Source organism: Lutra lutra, chromosome 3, assembly GCF_902655055.1.
Source record: "Lutra lutra chromosome 3, mLutLut1.2, whole genome shotgun sequence".
Classification (NCBI taxonomy): Eukaryota; Metazoa; Chordata; class Mammalia; order Carnivora; family Mustelidae; genus Lutra; species Lutra lutra.
In genome coordinates this window covers 88,050,785-88,072,433 of record NC_062280.1, presented here as the reverse complement: position 1 = coordinate 88,072,433, position 21,649 = coordinate 88,050,785, and the positions used below count along the sequence as shown (strand labels likewise).

Genomic DNA, 21,649 nt, shown 5'->3' with positions numbered 1-21,649 from the left:
ACTATTAGTATGATATCACTTACTATGAGCTGCAGAAAATGATATTCCATTAAGACAACTACTCACTGTACATAAAAAAAAAAAAAAGACAACTACTCACTAATATTTACCAATCAGGTAAATAACAAATGTTTATGGAAATTAATAGGTTGAGATACGGAATAATTATGTTATCTTCTAAATGTATGGTAACATTTCTGAAACCCAAATTGAACACATCACCTGACAACTCTACCCCATATTCAGAATTGAGATTGTTCTAGGCTACTCTTCTACAGTTACATTGGATCTCAAAGAGGGGGAAATCATCTTGATACCAATTTCCTTTAATGTTTAGTAATATATGTTATACAATGGTGTGAAAAGATTCACTCAGTGAACACCGAATAGCAAATATTTTACAATGTCTGGAAACATATATTTATTTCTAGTTCTTTGGCATAAAGCTACTTTGAGACTTTGTCAGGGATAAGAACATCCGATACCATGACAACCTAAGGGTCACTCGATCTCTTTTTATCAACACAAGGTCTTAAGGGAGGAAAATTTTTTCCTCTACTTTTATAGGTTCTTTGGCTGGTCTAATAATTAAATTGACATAAGACAGATTAACAAAAGAAAAACAAATTTAGTTACATATGTAGAGGAGCCCAATAAAAATATGAGACCCAAGGGCAATTCAAGCACTTGAGGCTTATATGCCATCCTGAACTAAGAAATGGGATAGGGGCCTGGGGCTTTAAAGGGAAGGAGGATAATTCACAAGACAAGAAAAAAAAGCAGATGTTTGGTAAGTAGATATTTGTTCTGCCATACAGATAGGTCTTTCAGATAGAATTTATCTCAGATAATAGCTTTCTTTCTGGACCAGGACCCCTACCTAAATTAGTTTAGGTAGTCAAAGGAAAGGTAAAAGTCTTTCTTTAGTCTACTGGATTTTGATTGCTTTCAGCTCAAAATAATCTACATGTCAAAGCAGCATATTTTGGTGTCACATATTTTACTCCCCTTCAAGCCAAAAACCTTTTTTTTTAAATAATGAAGAGGTTTTGCATCACATTAATAGAAAGGTAAATGTAAATAGTTATATAGAAGTTTTGTAATTTGTAAAGAACACATTTGCTGCTGTATATAAGAAAGGTAAATCTGTTCTTATATACAGCAGCAAATGTGTTCTTTACAAATTTTGCTTGTTTCCATACTCATTCTTTACAACCCTAGAACCTCTGCACAATGGAATTTTTAAATAAAATAAATAAAACACTTGACTATTATAATGGAGAATTTTATTTCACCCTTTCTCAAAATAGGTAAATAGGTGGCACTGATATCTTTCAACATCAAATGCAGTTGAACTTGCTTGTCTAAAAATGGGAATTGGGACCCAGATAAAAAAATTAATGCACAACTATATTTAAAGAAGAGTTATTCAAAAAACAATGTTACTTTATATAGTTTTATATTTTACATGTTTTGAACATAAGCAATTCTCTATCTCATCTTTTAAACTATAATTTATCTATAATAATAAAGCCTAATTCTTTGGAAATAATGCTCAGCATAATTGGCATTATAGAATTTTAAAGTATATTATAGAATATTCTGTCACTCGACACTAAATTGAAATTTTAAAGAAAATGATGGAAATAGCTGTAAGGGGAAAAAAGTAGCCTTTTAAATCTAATTTGTTATGCACCGCAGTAGGGTAATGGATGCAATGAAAGTTCTTTTATGGAGTTCCCATGTCCAAAAGGTATTTAGGTAGCAAAAGATGTTAAGCAGACCCCCTGCAATCCCCCTTTAACTGAAGATAGCAGGAAATAAGGAATATAGGTCTGTGTCCTCCTGATTTTTATTTCCTTAGGAGTACAACTTATGCAAAGGACACCTTAGGCTGCTTAGCAGATCACAAAGGGTGCACTAGACCCCCTTGCTGTCTGCTTAAATAGAGTGATCTAAAGGATGGCTGAAACCATACAGGGAGTTCAATCCTTCAGGTGGGTCTTTTCAAATTCCAATAGTGAGGAGTTACTGGAGAATTGGTAAGGATTTCACTAGGCCCCAGCAGGTTTGAGATCAAAAGCTTTGGTTAAATAAAAGCCTGTTGGGAAATCTTAAAACCTCTTTGTAATGCAACTTTAAAAAGTTAATACAAAGAACCCTTAGACTGAAGCCCGTAACAGCACGAACAAAGAGTATATCAAAACTGATTCCATTAAGAGAGAAAGGACATACAAATTCACTTAATTTAAAGAGCAATCCAGTTATATTACTATGTGAGAGAATAGAACTTATACCATACCATCGAGCCCATTTAGAAGATGTGCTCATTTTTTGTTACATATGCCAGACTTCATTCTTTGTCATTCAGATATGCTTTTTAAACAACATATATATTCATTTTCTGAAAAGAAAAAGAGCGATGTGCATTTAAATTCACTCCTAAAGAAGATTCTTTTAAAACAAATTAAAATTAAACTTGATGGGCACCCATCAGTCAGTTGGCTATCTCTTTTTCATGGCATCAAATTGCTAATTGCCCATTCTCCTTAAAATAATAAACCTTCAATTGATATTGATCGGTAGATCATTAATGAGGGCATTAATTATAATATAATTTTTATAATTAATACCAATCCACTTCTTCACAAGCCACACACTTTTATTAACTGAACTCATCCATTAATGGTTGAGTGATAATATTTTGCTCAGTCAAACCACCCCCCCAAAAAAAAATCTTTATTTGGTTTTAATGTGTGAATTTTGCAATTAGTTCTGAATCTTTCAGAACACTTTCATGTCTTCAATGTGTCTCCCATTTTCACATCAGGTATATGACATGGGTACGTTAAGCACTGTTTACCATTTTGTTTTTCATAAATAGGGATACTGAAGCATACCGGGTAGGACAAATAATGTGCTCTTGACTGCGCCGCCATTTTGAGAGGGCATGGACTAGAAACTTTAGCTCCCAATGTCAAACCTAAAAATTTTCCAACTGGGCAATGTCTCACAGAGCTCAGAAGGTGATTATAGTTTATGTTAAAAGATAAACTGAGGCATATTAACATTAAGAGTTTATATGAGCAACAATTGATTCAAATAAGCCATCATCGAATTTAGAGATACAAAGGAGTTGTGTGGAGCTGTAGAAAATGAAAGACTTACAGGCTGAAGGGAGCAGGAACAGGAAGTTACAAAAGACAAAAAGGAAGCTGGTGATTGCAAGGTCACTTCCCTGTAGGGGATAGCAGGAGCCTATCTAATACTGATCAGGGGATCCCCAACTGACTGGTTGAAGAATCCATTTCTAGAAGAGCCAAAACTATAAGTCTCAGTTTTGGCATACAGGCATAGTATAAACTACTCCTTCTTGGGCCTGCTGTCCAGTTTTTAACACTTAAGTCACACACAACTGAACTCTTTTCCAAGTGTGGTCATTATCAATAGCAAATATCCTGAAATTCTTTTATTTATAGTTGGAGAAACTGTGGTCTATGTACCCATATTCAATTCCTTATCTGTATCTTCTCTTGCCTTCTTCACTCATATCTTCTTTCACGTCTTTCCTTCCACATCTGTGCTTCTCTCAGTGTATCATCTGATTAATGACAGGGAAATGAAAAAAGGAGGGTGGTAGATTAAGTCTCTAGGACTTCCTGTGGGAAAGATAGAAAAAGCTTTGAAGAGTCAAGAATTCCTTGAATGAACTATCCCAATGAGTTCTTTGTTTTCTCTTTGTTTGTTTTCTTGTTTGTTTTCTCTTTATGAAGTACCAGAAGTCCCTTAAAAAAATGATGAACAAAGATCTCAAGTGACCACCTCTACTGAAAACAAACAAATTCACATTTTGAGAATCCTGCATCCTCACAGAATCTCCAATGAAACAGGTAAGTCAGCACCCCACCCCTTCACAGATGTGCCATTAGACATTGGTCCACTCAAAGCTCTTCAGCAAGCTCCTTTTGATGTCTGTCCTGACGGAATGCTGTCTGACATAGGTCCTCCATGCAAGTGGCCATTTGTGAAATAAGAAAAACTTCAAATCAGCAGTGAAGGGTGCACATGGCTACTAAATCTTTGATTCCCAAATATGTATATATGAGTCTGCATTGCATGAATGTATTCACATACATAATCCATATGGATTACATATATGTTCATACCAATATAGTTAACCATTGAGGTGTTATTCTCTTTCAACAGAATTCTGTTCCAACATTCCAGAATTCCAACATTCTGTTCCATGCTCAGTGGGAACTCTGTGACTAGATTATCTCAGTTGGATATTTTGGATACTTTTATAGACATACTAAGACCTTACTATTCCTGAAGTTATTGCTTAATTGTTCAGGGACTTTGAGTTTTTAAATTCATTCCAATACATATTCTAGTATTTGAACTCAAGTCTTGAATTTCAAAAATCACTCCTTTAGCAATAAATAACTTGAATGTAAAGGTATTCTTTGAACCCTTGGCAACCATCAGCAAGATTTGGGCCACTAAAGAGATTATTTTAAAAGGAGATGCTATAGAACCAGTTTTAGGACATTTATAATTTTGTAGTGGGTGGGATACCTGCAAAGATGACACACAAATTCAGAATTGTTCCATATTGTTTCTTCAGTGACTACCACAGGACACATGATAGATGCTTAATAAATGCCAACTGAGCTAATGAATTAAAAATAGATGAACAATTAGAGGACAAAATGAAACAGATGATTATGTGTTGAATTTTTTTCAATGACCAAAAGAGAAAAGGCAAAAATTAATATCTAGAATTTTTCAAAGTGAAAATAGCTGTCTTTTCTCACTAATAAATAATGCATGTTCACTGGAAAGTATTCAAATATCTCACAATCATTCCTCTATTAAAGAAAACTAGTTTTAATGATTTAGTACATGTTGTTCATCCATGCACATTGAAGGTTGACATCTTTTAAAAAAAAAATTGGAACCAAAACATATGTGTATTTTGTTCAATGGCTAACCTTGAAAATTTAACAATACGTTGCTGATACCTCTCCATAATACAAGTGTCTCTCTTTAACTGCCAAAGGTAGTTTATATTTTATATATCTGATCATGTATTTAGCTCTTTTGACAGATATTTTGGTTGCATTAAATTTTTTATTCTTATAAAGAACATTTCAATAAATATCTTTTAATATTTTTCAAGTTCAGATTTATTTTCTTGGCATACATTCTAAGACATGAAACAGGCATAAAATGTTGGTAGAATTATTCTCTGAAAAGGTTGTGTTAGTTTATACCCCCACCAACTACATACAAGCCATTGTCCTATAAATTAGTCTGGATAGAATTCATTTAATCTAATAAGGAAAATAATCTCTTGTTTTCTTTTTTTCTTACTGTTGTTTTAAATCTTAGACTACGTAGGGACCATTTAAATAAATCAGTTATTTGATAAATCACACATGGCCCACCCATGGAACATGTTCAGTACCAAATTGACTTCCCTCTCCTATCCAACACCTTACTGAAGTGTGTCTTTGCAGTAGATATGAGTTAAGGAAATAAAAAGATCTCAAAATTGGGTTAAATGTACTTAGGAAAGATCAAATCTATGTGTTACAATAAAAAGAAAAAGCTTTTGATTATTGACCACTGTAATTACTTTTCATCCCCTCTATTCATATGTGGATAATTAAGTAAATAAAACAGTTCACAAAGTATAGATCCTATTTTAGGATGTATTCTTCAAGTCATCTTGCTACCAGTAATAGTAAGACAACCTACTTATACCGGTTTTGAAGGCTCCAGTGGGATTGTCCACCACACACTCAACAAGCTGCTGACATGATGTGTTGATGGGAGAAAGAATCTGGGAAACAAAGATAGGCATCTAAGAATATACCATCAGTGATGTGAATAAAAACCACTTTATGTTTCCACAACCCCAGTCTGTTTATGTGCTAAACTTTGTCATGGAAAAAGAAATTCCACTTTTATAATCCTATGCCAAAGAGTAAACACTGGTCAATATCTCTTGCCCATGAAGAATGGCAGGATCTTTTGGGGAAGGTCCTGAAGATGTCATATGTCCTTTATGGACTTGGTCAGCACTTCCATGTAGCCTGCCCCTGGGTATGAAACTGTCCATATTTTGAGGCAAAAGTGTAAAGATCTCCAGCCCCACTATTTTACTACTCATTATAAAAGGAGTGTGGTGAGCTACTTACTATGTTCAACTACTAAGAGATAGTAGTTGTGTTAGCCGTCTTGCTGTGTAACAAATAAACCCAAAGTTTAGTGGTTTAAAACCCCACACATTTACTATCTCACTGTGGGTTTGGATTCTGTGTCCAACCTAGCAGAGTCTTTTGCATCAGGGTCTTCCTCTATAGATGTAAATCTGGTGCCACAGTCGCATCAAGGGTCAGCTGAGATAGGATCCATTTCCAAGCTCACATTTACTAATTGGCTGACTCAGTTCCTTACTGGCTATTGGAATGAGAGTCTCAGTTCCTTACTGGCTCTTGGCCAGAGGCTACCCTCAGTTCCTTGCCATATGGGGCTCTCCAACATGGGAGCATGGCTCATCAAAGCTAGTGAGGAAGTCATTATGACAGAAGTCGCAGTCTTTTATAACCTAATCATAAAAGTGACATCCATATTCTATCACTAAAAGCAAGTCACTAGGTTCAGCCCATAGTCAAAGGGAGAGGATTAGACAATATGAATACTGAGAGGCAGGGATGTTTGGAAGCCATCTTAGAAGGCTATCCACCACAACAAGTGATTTCTCAGTTGATGGCAGTAGAGGAGCCTAGGAGAATGCTGGGAAACAGTGGGAGAGGAATTCCTTGGGAAAAGGTGCACAATACCCTAGAGATAAACACAGTATCAATAAACACAGATGAGGGGCACCTGGGTGGCTCAGTTGGTTGAGCCTCTGCCTTTGGCTTGGGACATGATCTCAGGGTCCTGGGATCCAGCCTCACATCAGTCTCCCTACTCAGTGGGGAGCCTGCTTCTCCTTCTCTGTCTACCCTTTCCCCTGTTCATGCTCTCTCTCTAACGTTCCTCTCTTTCTCTTAAAAAAAAAAAAAAGTTCTTAACAGAAAAACAACACACAGTTAAATCTGGGGGTATTAGCTGGCCTGAGAAAGTGTTTTAAGTCCCAGGTCAAATCAGCATGTACCATGTCAAAGCAATAATGCCTCCAATTATGTATACATTGGGAAAAATCAAAACCACAGGTATTACTGGTTGACGATGGAAAAACCCAAGACAAACACAATAACTGATAACAAAGAAACACATCCTCAAGCAAGAGGGAAAACATTCCATTGCTAATGTAAAAAGGATCATAACTCTTAATCCCTTTAAATGCTGTATCTAACCATTAACATTGACAAAATGAAATTAATGATATTCAAAAGACTCTGAATTTGTATTTATCATATCAAACATATTCATATGCCATTTATTTATCATTTCACAAGTGGAAATTTTGAGGTTTCTTTTTTTGGTAAAGAACATAGACCTAGTGGCAACTTAACGTTTACCCTTACTTTGCACCCACCCCTCACTTTGATAAGACAGTTGGTTCAAGGGAGGGCTATACTTAGGGACGATACAACAGAATATAGAAAGTGTAGCTTACAGATCCACACAGAAGTAGGGGGCTCGTTCTTATGATATCTTTGTTATCAGCCCGGCTGTTCTAATAAGTTGAGCTAATCAGCTGAGCGTATGTGTGTAGGGGTTATACATGTATTTTCATAATAACAAAAATGAACAGAGATACAGCAGATAAATTGTCTTAATAGGTTATGCTTGGTTTTTGTGTGAAAACTTACTAATTAATGCAAGTGTTGCAATCATTTTTATGACGTTCCCCAAAGATGGCACTTTAAGGGTTATGCCATATGCTGATTGACAGCAGCCATAATTCCATACAATGAGACTGTATCATATTGTTTGAAGTGAGGTGATATTCATCTCTTGAAACTGATCAAACATACAACTGCATCAAACAGTATTACAACATAATCAGGCCGTACGTGGGGACTGCCAAGGCTGATCACCATGTTGTACTCCTTTCTCTCGGACTTCTCTAATAGAAGCTGTGACATACCACTGCTTCCACATTTTCCTCTAAGAACTGCAAAATCTAAGACAGAAGAAAAAATCCTGCATAAAATTGTGATTCGGTTATGCTGTGCGAGTGTACATCTGTAGACTGCTTTAGAATAACAAATTTACTCCTGTTAAGATCTCCCTAAATATACAAATAAGAATGTAGTAAGGCCAAGATAGAAAGCAAAGACCAAACAAGGTGAAAATAATTCAAATGCCCTTTGTTTTTTTTCAGTAAACAGGAAACTTGGAAGAAATGGCTTTTAGAAAAAGATACTTTTCAGTGTCTGTAACTCACAACGATAATTTTTTTTCTAATGTGCTGTTTTGCCAAACCACTTGATTTTTCTACAAACCTTGGGGCTACTTTGGCTTCGGAGGAAAATGATTAAGAGTCTTTCCCTACCCACTCTCAGTTGCTGCTGATTTTGGAAAGAAGAATGAGGATGGGTATGAGTGAATGAGGGTGATTTAGCTATTCTCTTGGTGGCATTCTTAATGGCATGGAGTCCAATAACACAGTGGCTTGTAGAGTGATGCAATTTAGGGACTGCCCTTTTATTATCTACCCATCTTCCCATCTGCCCATGCATCCATGCTTCCATCCATCCACCTATCCAATAACCTATTAAAGAGCCATTGAGATATTTGGGCAACTGTGTTCCAGATAGTTTACAAAGAAATGGGGTGCTCAGATGAGCGTCATCTCTTCATGGTGATATTCACTGAGATATATGTTAACAATCCTGGTTCTCCAGTGTGAATCCATGCAAGTCTCCAAGATGTTTTTTTTTTTTTTTTTAATTTCTACTTTAATTCCAGTTAGTTAACATGCAGCATTGTACTAGTTTCAGGTATATAATAGAGTGATTCAACACTTACACACATCAATCAAAAAATTGCAAAGAAATCTAGATACAATATAAGTAAGTCATTTTTTTTTCTGAATACTGATGTTCTTTAACCCCCAAACACTTGAATATGTTTTCTACAAATGAGAACATCTTCCTGCTTAACTGCAACATAACCAGCAAAAGCAGATGAACTTTGATACACTTCTGCCTTTTAGTCAACAGACCACACTCTAGAGTCATTGATTGATGCAACAATATTTTTTGTTACCAAAAGATCCAGTTGAGATCACACGCTGCATTAAGTTGTCATGTCTCTTTGGTCTCCTCCAGTCTGGAATATTCTTCAGTCTGCCCTGGATTTTTTATGACTTTCATGCTTTTGGAGATGAGTCTTTTTATTTTGCAGAATTTCCTTTGGTTTAAGTTTGTCCGATGTTTCCTCATGATTAGATTCAGGTCACAGTGTCATAGAAGCAAGACTGAATTCCTCGCAATGCATCATACCAGTTCATGCATGATTTCAATAACTGATTCTGACTTGATTCTTTCAGCAAAGTTCCTTGAGTCACAACCTTTCTCATTATTTATCTGGAAAGAATATTTGCTTTGGACCGCATTCCTGAATGATATAAAGTATGAAATATACATGACTATAGAATTGTTGATTGACAACTATTTTCTCTCAACATTTTGCAGATATTATTTTATTTTGCCTATTATGTTGCAATTGAGAAATCTGTTGTCAATCTCATTAGCATTCCTTTGTAGATAATCTGCATTAATAGGTTGATGTTTGTCCTATTCCTGTTACTAAATCCTTATGAAGTTTCTACAATAAGGGACTTTTTCATTCAAAACACCCTTTGTGTATATATTTGTGTGTGTGTAAATTATATATATAAATATATGTATAACCTCGTATCTATTTTCTTTACAACCTCAGATTTACTTCCAAGTTCATGAATTCCACATAAGCTGTATATAATATGCCCTTAAAACCACTGATGGCATTAAACTTTGAGGGCAATATTTTACATTTCTAGAATTTCTAATTCGTTCTTTTTTCAAATCTATCAGTATCTTATTTTTAATGCTTTTATTTTTCCTTCTCTAATGCTTTAGACAGTTTAAATCCGTATATGTTACAGTCTTTCTGATTATTATTACCGATTATTATCTGATAGTTCCACACTTCCTGTAAGTATAATTCTGCTGCTTTTTCTCTTTTCTAAATCTCTCAAGGTGGATTGTTACCTTGTATGTTTTGGAATTTTGAATGGTGAACTCATCTTTGATTGGCTTCAGCTGGAGACTTCACATTTGGCCTGGCATAAGCTTGTACAGCACTAGATTTGCTCTCAGTTTGCTTCTGTTTTGGAATACACTGACATCTCAACACGAAGTGTTAGAGGCCATGCACTTTGAACACCAAGCTCATATGATTTGTGTTCAATCATATAAATCACATGGCATGTCTGCGTCTACAAATTCTCTGGAAAAGTTTATTTTCCACCTGGCACCCAAGGGTAGATACCTTACTTCCTTGTTTTTTCTTCGTGCTAGTTTGCAGATTATTTCCTGTCTACCATTTTACTGAAAGAGTAGTCCTTAAATGATCCTGGATTTTTGTAAGTTTCAGTTTCAATACCCGCTCCCTGCATCTCCCTCAGAATTTCTAAGGCCTTGCTTTGTGTGTATCTCCGAGTATGAACATGAAAGCTCCTAAGTTTCTGAGACATAACCATCACCCTAACCTACCCCAGCTTATTTATAGCCTGCCTTGTTAGTTTATGTCATTATCACATGGGCTCTCAGTTCTCTCTTCCTTTTGGTCCCTGGTGATGTTTCTTACTTTCTTGTGACCTCAACCATGGATTGAAGAGCATTTATTTTATTGTATCTAGAATTTTAGTATTTGCAGTGGGAGAATTTTCAGGATATCTACATCATAATAATCCTGTAACTGGAAGTCTCTTCTTGATATCCCATAGGCATCTTAATTTACCACAAACCATTCTGGTGGGCTTCCTCAGAAATCTGGATCTCTGCCAGGGTTTCCCATCTCAATTTCACAAACCAGAAAGTCATTCTGATCTCTCTTTCTCCTTCATTGTCTAACCAACCACGAAGCCCCCTTGATTTCTCCACTGAATATGTCCTGAACTAATCCACCTGTCTCCAGCTCCCATGCCCCTGCTTTAGTGTAAGCCACCACCATCTTCCCCTGTGACAACCTCTTAATTCTCCCCCCTCCAATCCATTATTTATACTGCAGCCAGAGAAAACTTTCTAAAATCATTCTGAGAAATTTACTCTCCTGCTTAAGACCATGAATAACTTTCTATTGCCCTTTAGATAAATAAAACAAACAAATAAATCCTTAATATGGTGTATTCCATGTGGCTTATTCACCTCCATCACTAATTAATCCAACAAATACATACTAAGCAGCTACTATTGGGCATGGTACTTAGTACTGGGCTTATAGTGTGTATTAATTTGTCCCCCCAAAATTCACAGTTGACATCCTAACCCCCGATGTGATGGTATTAAGAAGTGAAGTGATTAGGTCATGAGGGTGGAGGTCTCCTGAGTGGGTTTAATGCCCTTATAAAAGAGTTCCCCAAGATCACCCCTGCCCCTTCCATCATGTAGGAAAAACAAGCAAGATGACAGTCTATGTAGAGGAAGTGCGCTCTCACCAGACACTGAATCTTTGCAGACACTTAGTCTGGGACCTCCAGCCTCCAGAAGTATGAAGAATATATTTCTGACTTTTATTAGCCACCAAGTGTAAGGCATTTTTGTTATGGCAGCCTGAATGTACTAAGACAAACAGCTGTAACACAGTGTCAGACTAGCTGGCTTAGTTAACAGAAACTTATTTTTCTCACAATTTTGGAGTCTTCGGAGGCTAGAAGTTCAAGATCAAGGCATTGATAGAGTCGATTTCTGGGGCTTCTCTTGTTATCTTATAGATGGCTGTCTTCTCCCAGGTCTTCACATGATTTTCCCTTTGTGTGTGTCTGTGTCTGTGTTCCAGTCTTCTCTTCTTATACAGACACCAGTTGGACTGGAAGAAGGCCCACTCTAATAACCTCATTTTAATTTAAACACCCTATCTTCAAAGACAGTCACATTCCAAGGTACTGGGTGGTAGGACTTCAACATATGAAGTTTAGGAGAGACACAATTCAACTCATAATACTGTAGTAAACCTCAACAACCACCATTCTCTTGGCACTTTCCTGTTTCTTTTGCTTTCCAGATACTTATCCTAAGAAGTGAGCTTCTCTTACTTACCTCAGGGACTTTGCAAAGATTGTTCCCTTCATTTGGAATGCCTCTCTCCCTGCCCCCAACTTTGCTTAGCCCAAGGCTAGAGCTCGGCTTCAATGTCACTTCCTCACAGAAACATTTCCTGACTCTCAGATTAGATTAGGTCTCTGTGTTTTGTGTTCTTCGCATCCTTTTTGTACCACTTCCTATAATTCTAATTAAATGATTAACTGTATAATTAGTGAATTTCCTTGATCCTACAATGCTATGAGTTGTTAGATGCACCATCAATTTCAAAACACTTGTAGGCAGAGGAAAGAAATACTACTCTATTAGTCAGCTATTGCCATAATAATGTTGCATTTAAAAGCCACTCCAAAATTCAGTGGCTTAAAAAAAAAACAGCCTTTATTTTTCTCTCATGAGCCTGTGAGTTGCTGTAATTCTCTTGCTCAAGATTCAACTCCTGCTTCCCAAATCTGGTCTGGGTTCCAAGCTGACAGCTGGGTTCAGGTCTACTTCATGAATCTCTGTATTCTCCTAGGAATACAGGTTACCCAGGCCACGCTCTTCTCCTGGTGAGTGAAGGTTCATGGGGAGGGCATACGTAATGCCTGTTAGAGCCTCAGACTAGGTACACTGTCACTTCCAGCCAATTTCATTGTTCAAAGCAAGTGACAGCCAAACCTAAATTCAGCACGTTGGGGAGAGTACACTACCTCCACTAGTAGAAGGCACTGTGGAGTCACTTGGAAAAGGGCATGGGTGTATAATGTATAATTTTGTGATGAGAAAGAATCGGGAGCAATAATTCAATCTACCATAACTATAATAAAGAGTATGTACATAAATTTTTATTTTGTAGACTTAAAATAGATTGTCCAAATAGTTTGTCTCTACAAAGATATACCAACCACTTTCTTCTAAATTACCAGCAAACCTTCACAGTCAGAGCCTAAAGTATCTCCTGAGTCACACGTTGGCACCCGTAATTTTGCACCTCATTCTAGTGACCAGTCCTTTATATAACCCAGGTGTGGGGCCAGACCTCTTTATAGTTGTGTAAGTTTCAGGCATACAAAAGGCTACTAATGTCCCATTTGCACTTGTGATTTAGTTACACTCAGACATTTCTCTCCCATAACTAACTCTCTTATTACTGGAATTAAAGACTTTTTTCAATAAAAATCAACAAAGAGTTTTTGACAGATACTTGACATCTGAATGAGAATCCTTCAAATGCGTGAACCTCTCTAGCTTGCAAATTCTACAGTCCGTTTCCAATGTTAATTGTACTGTCGAGTATGTGATAGGCAATTCTTTTGAGTATATCTTGATAACAAAAGAAAACACAAGTTTATCTCTTGGTGGATACCTGTTGATCTCAGAGGGTCTGCAAAGGACTGGAGTGTTTCCAGATGACATTTTAAGTGCAAGCACATCATCTCTCCAGTGATGAATGTAAGCTTTATTTGGGCCATCTTCAGCTCTATCTCCAGGTTTTTCTGCGTATGCAATAACTTTGATTTCAAAGTTACCTTGGAGTGTAATCTTTTGAAAGAAATTTGAAAACACAATTAGAGATCTAAATTTAAGTTAAAATTCCACCTTGTATGGTGATAGTGGTGTAAATAACTCAAGCAAGAAAGTATCTAACAAGAGATACAATGTCAACTGTCTCACAACTTACTCCTCTTCTTAATAGCTGGTAAGTTGTTGTTGTTTCTTAAGAAGGATTGGAAGACCAGTCCTATTGTAACACTGGTGTGGTCATCCGAAATTATGTCCTGTGTTTCCCTAAGTTCCCTACTACCAGTAGGGGGAGAGTAACCCAGGCGGGATGAGTAAGCGTCCTTACCAGGGTCTGAGTTGGAGCTAAAAATGATAGATTCTCTCTTCTGAGGTTGTAAGGATCACATGAAGTATACAAGAGTCATCATTCCCACCACACTGAGATAGCCTTCCAGAGAAAAAAAAACAAAACAAAAACAAAAAGCTACGATCCAGACAAGGACCTAGAGAAAGATTGAGAGAGAGAGATGGAGGGAGAGAGAGAGAGATGGAGGGAGAGAGAGAGAGAACTGAGCCAGATCCCGGAGGACAGTGCTTGATCATGGAATTCTCTCCTTAAGGCCCAAGATCATCTTCTAGGACTTCTTGACACATAAGCCAAATTTTATGCCTGATTAATGGGAGTTGATTTTCATCCCTTGCAATCAAATAGAGAAACAGAGTCCTGGGCACTACAAAGTAATAACTACCTGAACAGCATTATGGTTAGAAATAAAACCACGATAACGCAGCAACCAAAAATTATTTCTGAATAACCCAAGTTCTTTATTTGTTTTTTGTTTTTTTGAAGATGAAGGGAAAAGAGATCCTTAAAAATCCCCCTTTGCCCCTCCCCGCCTCGCTGTTCAGGCGTGGCAGCTGCTTCTGCTCCTTTTCATCTGTCTTGGAATTCCAGTCTCTCGTCAAGATAACCTCCTCCCCCGATTTAACCTTTGGAACTTTTGTTCTCTCTCCCTTTCCTCCCTATTCTCTTGCCTACAGCCCCAAGGAACTTGTCAGTCAAAGCCAGACTCTCAAGGCAGGATGCACCTCAGAACACAAGAAACTGTTAGCAAGATGACGCGAGCTCCTCCTTTTCATCCCATTACCCCCTTCTTAAAATTGTTATAAAATGAAACAAATATACACCTTAGGTTTGAGGTTATACAAATGTTGTTTAACACGTTTTTTCTTGTTAACCCCACGCCTTCCACGTACATAGTAAGTACCTAAAAACAATTTTTTGAGTCAACAAAGAAATTACTCCTCAAATGAATTATTGAGTGAACAAAAAGGAATGTATGAATAAACATAAAAATAAGACATGAAACATTTTGGGGAATTTATTACTGAGAAATTCATGGTCAATAAATGCTTGATTAAAAAAATACATTTCTAAAATCCAAGTTTTTCCTTAGCATACATTTAAAAAAAAAAGTTAACAAAAGGACTTTGAAGGCAAAAACAAGTTATCTATAAGCCAGAATAGAGTAGCACATTTTGACTACAGTTCTTGACAAAAAGTTATCAAAAATACTTAAAGATGCTTAAATCGTGAATTAAAATCATTTGCGAATAGGGTTAGGTCCTAACTGATAGAAGTCATTACCATTCAAAATGCCAGTTTATGGATAAATGATGCAATGAGGCAAATGGGGAATTCTAACGGGCTTCTGGGGAAAAGCTTTCCCTGATTGCAGAAAGAGGCTCAAGCAAGAGGAAGTCCCTTCTCCTGTTTGGAAAGAAGGATATGGTAAGAATGTGATGGTTGGATTGCTGTGGCCCTCTTGTGAACATGAGGAAAGCAGTCAAAGAGAAGGTAACACATCAGGATGGAAGAGTGGAGAGATGCAGTCACTCTACATCTCTACTTCTAGCTGTCTGAAATGATCCTTTTTCCCTACTGAGCCATTCAGTTGAACCAGATCTTTCTGGTTTTTTTTTTTTTTTGCAACTGACAGAATCCTAGTCGATAGAGAACCATATAAAAGGGAGGCTAGACATCAGAATTTGGGTTTGAGAGGAACCTCACCTGTTAGAGGTTAAGAAGCAAAACTAAACTGCTGTCTTTTGGTGGAAATAGTCTGGTTGATCTGCTCCAGGTTGGATGGACTGGAAATCCAATGTTGTGTTTTTGTTCCTCTGTTCAAGGCAAAATTCAATCCCCAGGCCTGACTGACTACTTTTAGCAAAAAAGAATTAATTTCTTAAATAGAACTCCAGATTCTAATAGAAGCTTAGGTAGGTGTTGAAAAGCTTAAAAATGTCAAGTGTTTACCACAGAAAAATTCGCCATTTTCCCCTCTCCAAGACCTCCTGTATTATGGGTTTTCTTGTTTCTTAGTATTCATTCTCAGATGGCTTCCATGTCTCTTAATCATCTCTTGTCCTTATTTCCTATTTCCATAAAATTCTATGCCTTCATTTTTAAATCACGCCTTCTGCAATGTCACCCTTGTCTGCCTTCCTTAGGCCTCATTTCCCAAATGTGGAACCTAATCAAGCCAGATTCGTGTCTTCAAATTCCAGTGGACATTTGGAGTTACAGATGGAGATCACACTGGAGTGTAAGCTTAGAATGGAGTGTGATATACTCCTTTATTACAAAAACAAATGTAATAATCAACTATATTCCACCATGGGGAATTTGTTGCTGGCTACGTTATCTTTAAGACAATAGCTTATGTCCCTCCATCCTTTGACCATTTTCTTTTTCTGTCAGGTGTATTGTTTTGTTTTGTTTCTCAATTTTCCCAAATTCTTATTAATTTCTTAAACAGAATACTTCTCCATCATGTACTCAAAATCAAACTTGTGGCCTGCTCATGCATATCCAAGAACTCTTTAAGGAGCTCTATCAATGGATTATATACTTTGAATTTCTATCCTTTAAAGCACAAAGCACTGTAATAGCTTTGGAGTTAGCTTTTCCTTTAGATGATAAAAATTTTATGAAGTGCTTTCCTCAGTCATCTTTGTAAGCAGAAGGGGAGCAATTTAAGGATGTATCCTTCCCCACTTCACAGAAAACCCTGTGGGGATTTTTTTTCCCCTTCCTTTCTTCTTCTTCTTTCCCATCTTTCTTCTGCTTCTGCCTCTCCTCCTTTCTCTTTTTCTTTCTACCCAATACAAAGACTGCAGTTGTAATTTATTGTCAAAATCACAATTCAAATGAAGAACTGAGTATGAAATCCAGTCTAAAGGATAGGAAGAACCTGCGTACCAGGTGGTATGTCTCCTACTCCCAACTCTGCGATGTACTAGTGGTATGATTTTGAGTTGCTTCTTCTGAAGTTTGGTACTAAAGCTATGGTTTCCCAACATCACAAAGGCTTCATTAGAAAATGGATTAAAAAAATGCGTCTTCAACTCTCAAGGACTAAAATGTGGTGGAAGGAATACCAGAGAGGTGATTCCATCAAGGGAGGGCCAAGAGAACAAGGAAGAACCCAGCTGTTAACTATCTGTGTTAAGAGCAGGAGTTCAATCAAAGAGCAAGGCACTCAGGCGCCACCACACTAGGGCACCAACAGCAGAGTGGGGCCAAAACCAAGGTTGGAGTTTGAGCTGCAGAGCTACTAAGATTCCTTTTATTTTATTTTGTAAAGGCAGATTTGATCTCTGAGGTGGCTGCAGGTCCCAACTTAAAAGAAATCTTACCCTGCTCACTGGGCTTTAAGGCTGAAGGAGCAAAGAGTTAATTACCTTGTTTTATTCTTCTCTTCCAAATTTTTCACATGGGCTTTTTCCTTAATTAGCCATCATATGAAACTGAAGAATATTTATTATTTATTATGTGTATTAAATTTTATGTCTTTTCTTAATTTTTAAAATGGGTGAATTTATTACTTTTTCGTGTTTTTCTCTTAAACGAGTAAGGTTTGTTGTTGTTGTTGCTGCTTTTATTGTTTGTTTAGTGGTAGTCCTCATCTGACTCTTCTCTGGGTCAGTAATTCTTCATAAAGAGCAAAATGAGAAAAAGCTTCTGGCATGTTTTATATTAATTGGAAGAAGCAAATAGTTTCCCATACGTTTTTCTTATTCTTAATTCTTTTCTTTTTATCTCTTACTCAATTTAAATACGATACCTAGAAATGCCCACTCAGTATTGATTAAGTTATATGGCTTAAATTCAGGGCTCTATGGTAACTTATTAATATATTTTATAAAGTGATTTTAGTTGTCAAGATAACATGACTATACAATGACTTATGCATTCGCATGATCATTGCCGTGGTTCTAAGTCAGCTCCAAAGGGAACATGAAATGAGCACCTACATGCCAATTTCAATTTTGATTATATTACCTACCACAATTCATTAGACTCCTTGAGTTCCAAAGGGTTTATGCACTTAAGGACTTGCTTAACTTGTTTAGAAATTCGCGGCTAGCCAAGGTATTCAGAAGGAAAGCATGCCTGAATAATTCCTCCATTTAAAACAGTCTTTGTTTTCACATGTCCAGTATGTAGCATATAATGATGCTTATTCATACTCCCATTTATTTTATGGATTCATGGCTTACTTCTAGACTGTAAATGCCTTAAAAGCAAAGAATGCCTCTATGGCTCGTTCTCTGTCTCCTGCAATGCAAATGCAAATATCAAGTAGAAGCTTCACTTAAGAAGGTGGAATGGAAAAACTGATCCACAAGCCTCAATCAGATTTCACTTAAGAGTTTCCCTGAGCTGGTTAATATCTGAATGCAACAGTCTAGGTTCTACTTGGAAATGATGATGCTTTTTAATGATTATGGCTTATGGCGCTCAAGCAATGCTAAGTTTTGTCTGGTGAGCCTCTTCATCGCACTTCTAGCGTCTGTTCTCTTACCTCCTTTCCCTACGCTTTCTCCAATTCTCCTTTTCTTTATTTCTCACATGTCTCTCTCTCTCTCTTTTTTTTTTTTGTACTGTCTCTTCTACTCTGTACACTTAAGCAATTACTTAAGAAAAAGGAGTCTGATATTTTCTTAACTCAAAGAAAACAAGCCTGGGTATATCTCTGTAACATAAGGACCCAGTGGATTCATTATTTGGGGGAGAAAAATCTGGCCAGAAAGATAATAAACAGACTTTTAAAATGTAACAATGAGACTGAAAAAAAAATGTATCTACAGATCAGTTTGTTCACTCAGATAAGGTATTCTTAATGTTCTTAATGATATATAAGTAGATATTCTTGGTTGATAGAATTTTAGAGGAAGCTGCTAAAACTAAAATGTTTGAGAAAACAGTGATCGTTAAATGAACACTTTATAGAGCACCCGTTGAACACTCAGCTGAGAAGGAAAACATCCAGAACATGCCCAGCTCTTTGGGAGTGTGTTTTCAGATTTCTGCATGTGTTTGTCTATAAAAGCATCTCGAGGGGCAGCTTTTTACTGATTCTACCTTGCCAGAAAAATCAATCTAGCAACCATCATTGGCTAATAACTGTTTTTATCACATTTTCCATCTTTATCAGGACATCTGAGTTTTTAGTTCCTCCTGGAAGAAGAGAGCCCATGACAAAGCTACCCCTGGCCTTCAAGACTACGCCCGCCCTGAATTGAAGGCCTCAGTTGTGGAGTTTCTCTAGTTTGTAAAGGAAGGGAAAAATGCCTCACTAAAGAGCTTGAGTTTGTAACTTTAAAAAACAACATCCAAACCTGCTTGTCTATGGCAAGTAAATGTACTCCCTTTATTACATGGTATGCAATTAGATGCATTTGAAAGAAAAGGTAAGTTAAATCAGAAGTCTCCGGGACAAGAACGTACTATTTTAAAATGGGGAGTGTCACATGTTGTTTTTCTACCCAGAACCAAAGGGTATTTCACAGGTAATTTCTCAGGGTTGATGTTAGCTAATTATTAGCTACCATACCCTGCCTCCCATTCTAAGTGACTATCTCCTGGCAGAAAGACACAGCTAGGAGTGTTTTGTTTCATTTGTCCTTGCAGTTTTTATCAGCATCAAGAAGGTGGACCGAGCCAAAGTTAGAAGAAGAATTCTGGAGCTAAGCAGAAAGCGACCCGTTTAACAGCCCCCATTAATTGGGGCTGTTACATGATTAATTTGAGAAAAACAGAAGAGACGGATTCCTTTACAACTCACAGTTGGATGCAACGCACTAAAAGTAATCCTGTAAATTACATTTTAAATCTTCAACATATTCCGAGCAGATAAAATAGTGGCATGATTGACCAAACTCCTTTTAAAAGTACACATATTACGATGCATCATAGTTATAAACAGATGGTATTTGGCCTCCTTCCTATTCTCAACATTTGGAATTTCTAAACTATGTGAATTAAACAATAATATTTTATAAACATACAAGGGATTTTGCTCACTGCTTTGTTAACATAGAAATTATACAATGCTGACATTTATTTAAATTTTAAAAAGTAAACAACAGTGTGCATTGAAATAAAGCAAACTAAAATCAACATAGAGAAGTATGTTCTGTGTGCATATTACCTACAGTGGCACTGGCCTTTTTAAGGAAAGACATAATAGGTTGAAGAACAAGTGGTAGCTTAGATGGGCCTAATCCTTTGTACTCCAAAGGCTCATTTAACACCTCTATGTAAACAACGGATATTTATACCATAATTGGCTTTTTGACCATCCGTGTTCATTTACTATGTAACCTGCTATTATGGAGTTAAAAGAAGTTCTCTTCCATTGGCTCGTCAGCTTTCATAGTAGTGAAAGTGTCCTCGCAGTTTTAAAAACACTTGCACAAACAGGAATCATTCTGACACTTGTACTCATAATGAGAAACATTATCATCATATCAATAAGTATATATTTTTTCTTTGGGGGATATTGTTGCCAGAAAGAAAGGGAAATGTATCAGATCTTAATGTCATTTCCTGAGATACTTTTCTAAAATTATAGCTTTAACCCTTTCGCTACATTTTGAAAGGGAGACCCATCTGACGAGTAGATGTACAAAATAGAAGACACTTGGTTTTCAAACACTATTCTTGGATTTGCAAAATTGTGCTGTGATGAATAAATAATGAATCAGATATTTCAATCAGTTTTATGAGTTTCCAAAGCCCTGGTTATCATTGTTTACCAACAGTCTCTTCTTGATGCACTTCCCATGTGTTCTTGTTCAGCCTCTCAACAGTAGGGTTCTGTAGGCCCACCTCCCCGCCCTCAGTTTCCCTGGGCGCTGCTCTTCTCACATTTTAAACGACCAACCAACCAACCAACCAACCCATATTTCCAAGTCTACAGTTCGAATAATATTTCAAACAGAGGGGGTGGGATCTTGAGAAGTAGATGCCAAGTAAGGTCATGAACACTCCGGATGAAGGTTTCTTGTATTTGGTCACAGCGCACAGCACTTCGGCAGACAATCTCTGTTGGTGGAACGAGAGAGGAAATAAGCTATACAAGCTGGATGGAAAGAAACGCAAACAGCTTTGGTGAAACCAAGGAAGAGGGGCATTTTTTCCTCTTACATATATAATTCTAAATGTCTACACTCAAATAAATATCGAATGTTAAAAAATAATAGTGAGGGGAGGCTCTTCAAACATTTTAGAAGCCTCAAAATGATATTAAACGTTGGAAATTTCAAGTTTCTCAGGAACTTAATTTGACCAAACGAGTGACAAATCAACACGGGGCTTCTAAATATTCTTCTGCCTAAATACCTCTTAACCCCTCTTCTCCTCTCCTCCTAAATAACCCATTGGTGGTTGAGAGGAGAAACGAAGTTTGTAACCCAAAGCACAGGTTAGCGCTGGGGGCTTGGGGTGGGATTTAAACAGAAGCCAGGATAATGAGAGAGGAATAAGAGTATTTTTGAAGTTAATAGACAGTCTCCGCGCCCATCCCTACGTCCTCCTTTTTTTTTTC

General features: G+C 36.9%; 1 protein-coding gene across 3 annotated transcripts in view; it reads right to left on the bottom strand.

Annotated features, from left to right (window-relative positions):
• Positions 1-3,538: 3,538 nt before the first annotated feature.
• Positions 3,539-21,649, bottom strand: part of GTDC1 (glycosyltransferase like domain containing 1) — a 379,170-nt gene continuing 361,059 nt past the window's right edge. Inside the window, exons 13-14 of one of the 3 annotated variants that reach the window (XM_047722447.1) lie at positions 5,764-5,848; positions 3,539-3,659 (exon numbers count right to left, since the gene is read on the bottom strand). In XM_047722447.1, coding sequence (XP_047578403.1) covers positions 3,598-3,659; positions 5,764-5,848 — 147 coding nt within the window. In that variant the 3' untranslated portion in view covers positions 3,539-3,597. Of the gene's footprint in view, positions 3,660-5,763; positions 5,849-20,226; positions 21,148-21,649 lie in introns of those variants that run through there. The other 2 variants (XM_047722446.1, XM_047722452.1) reach the window with 2 other exon arrangements.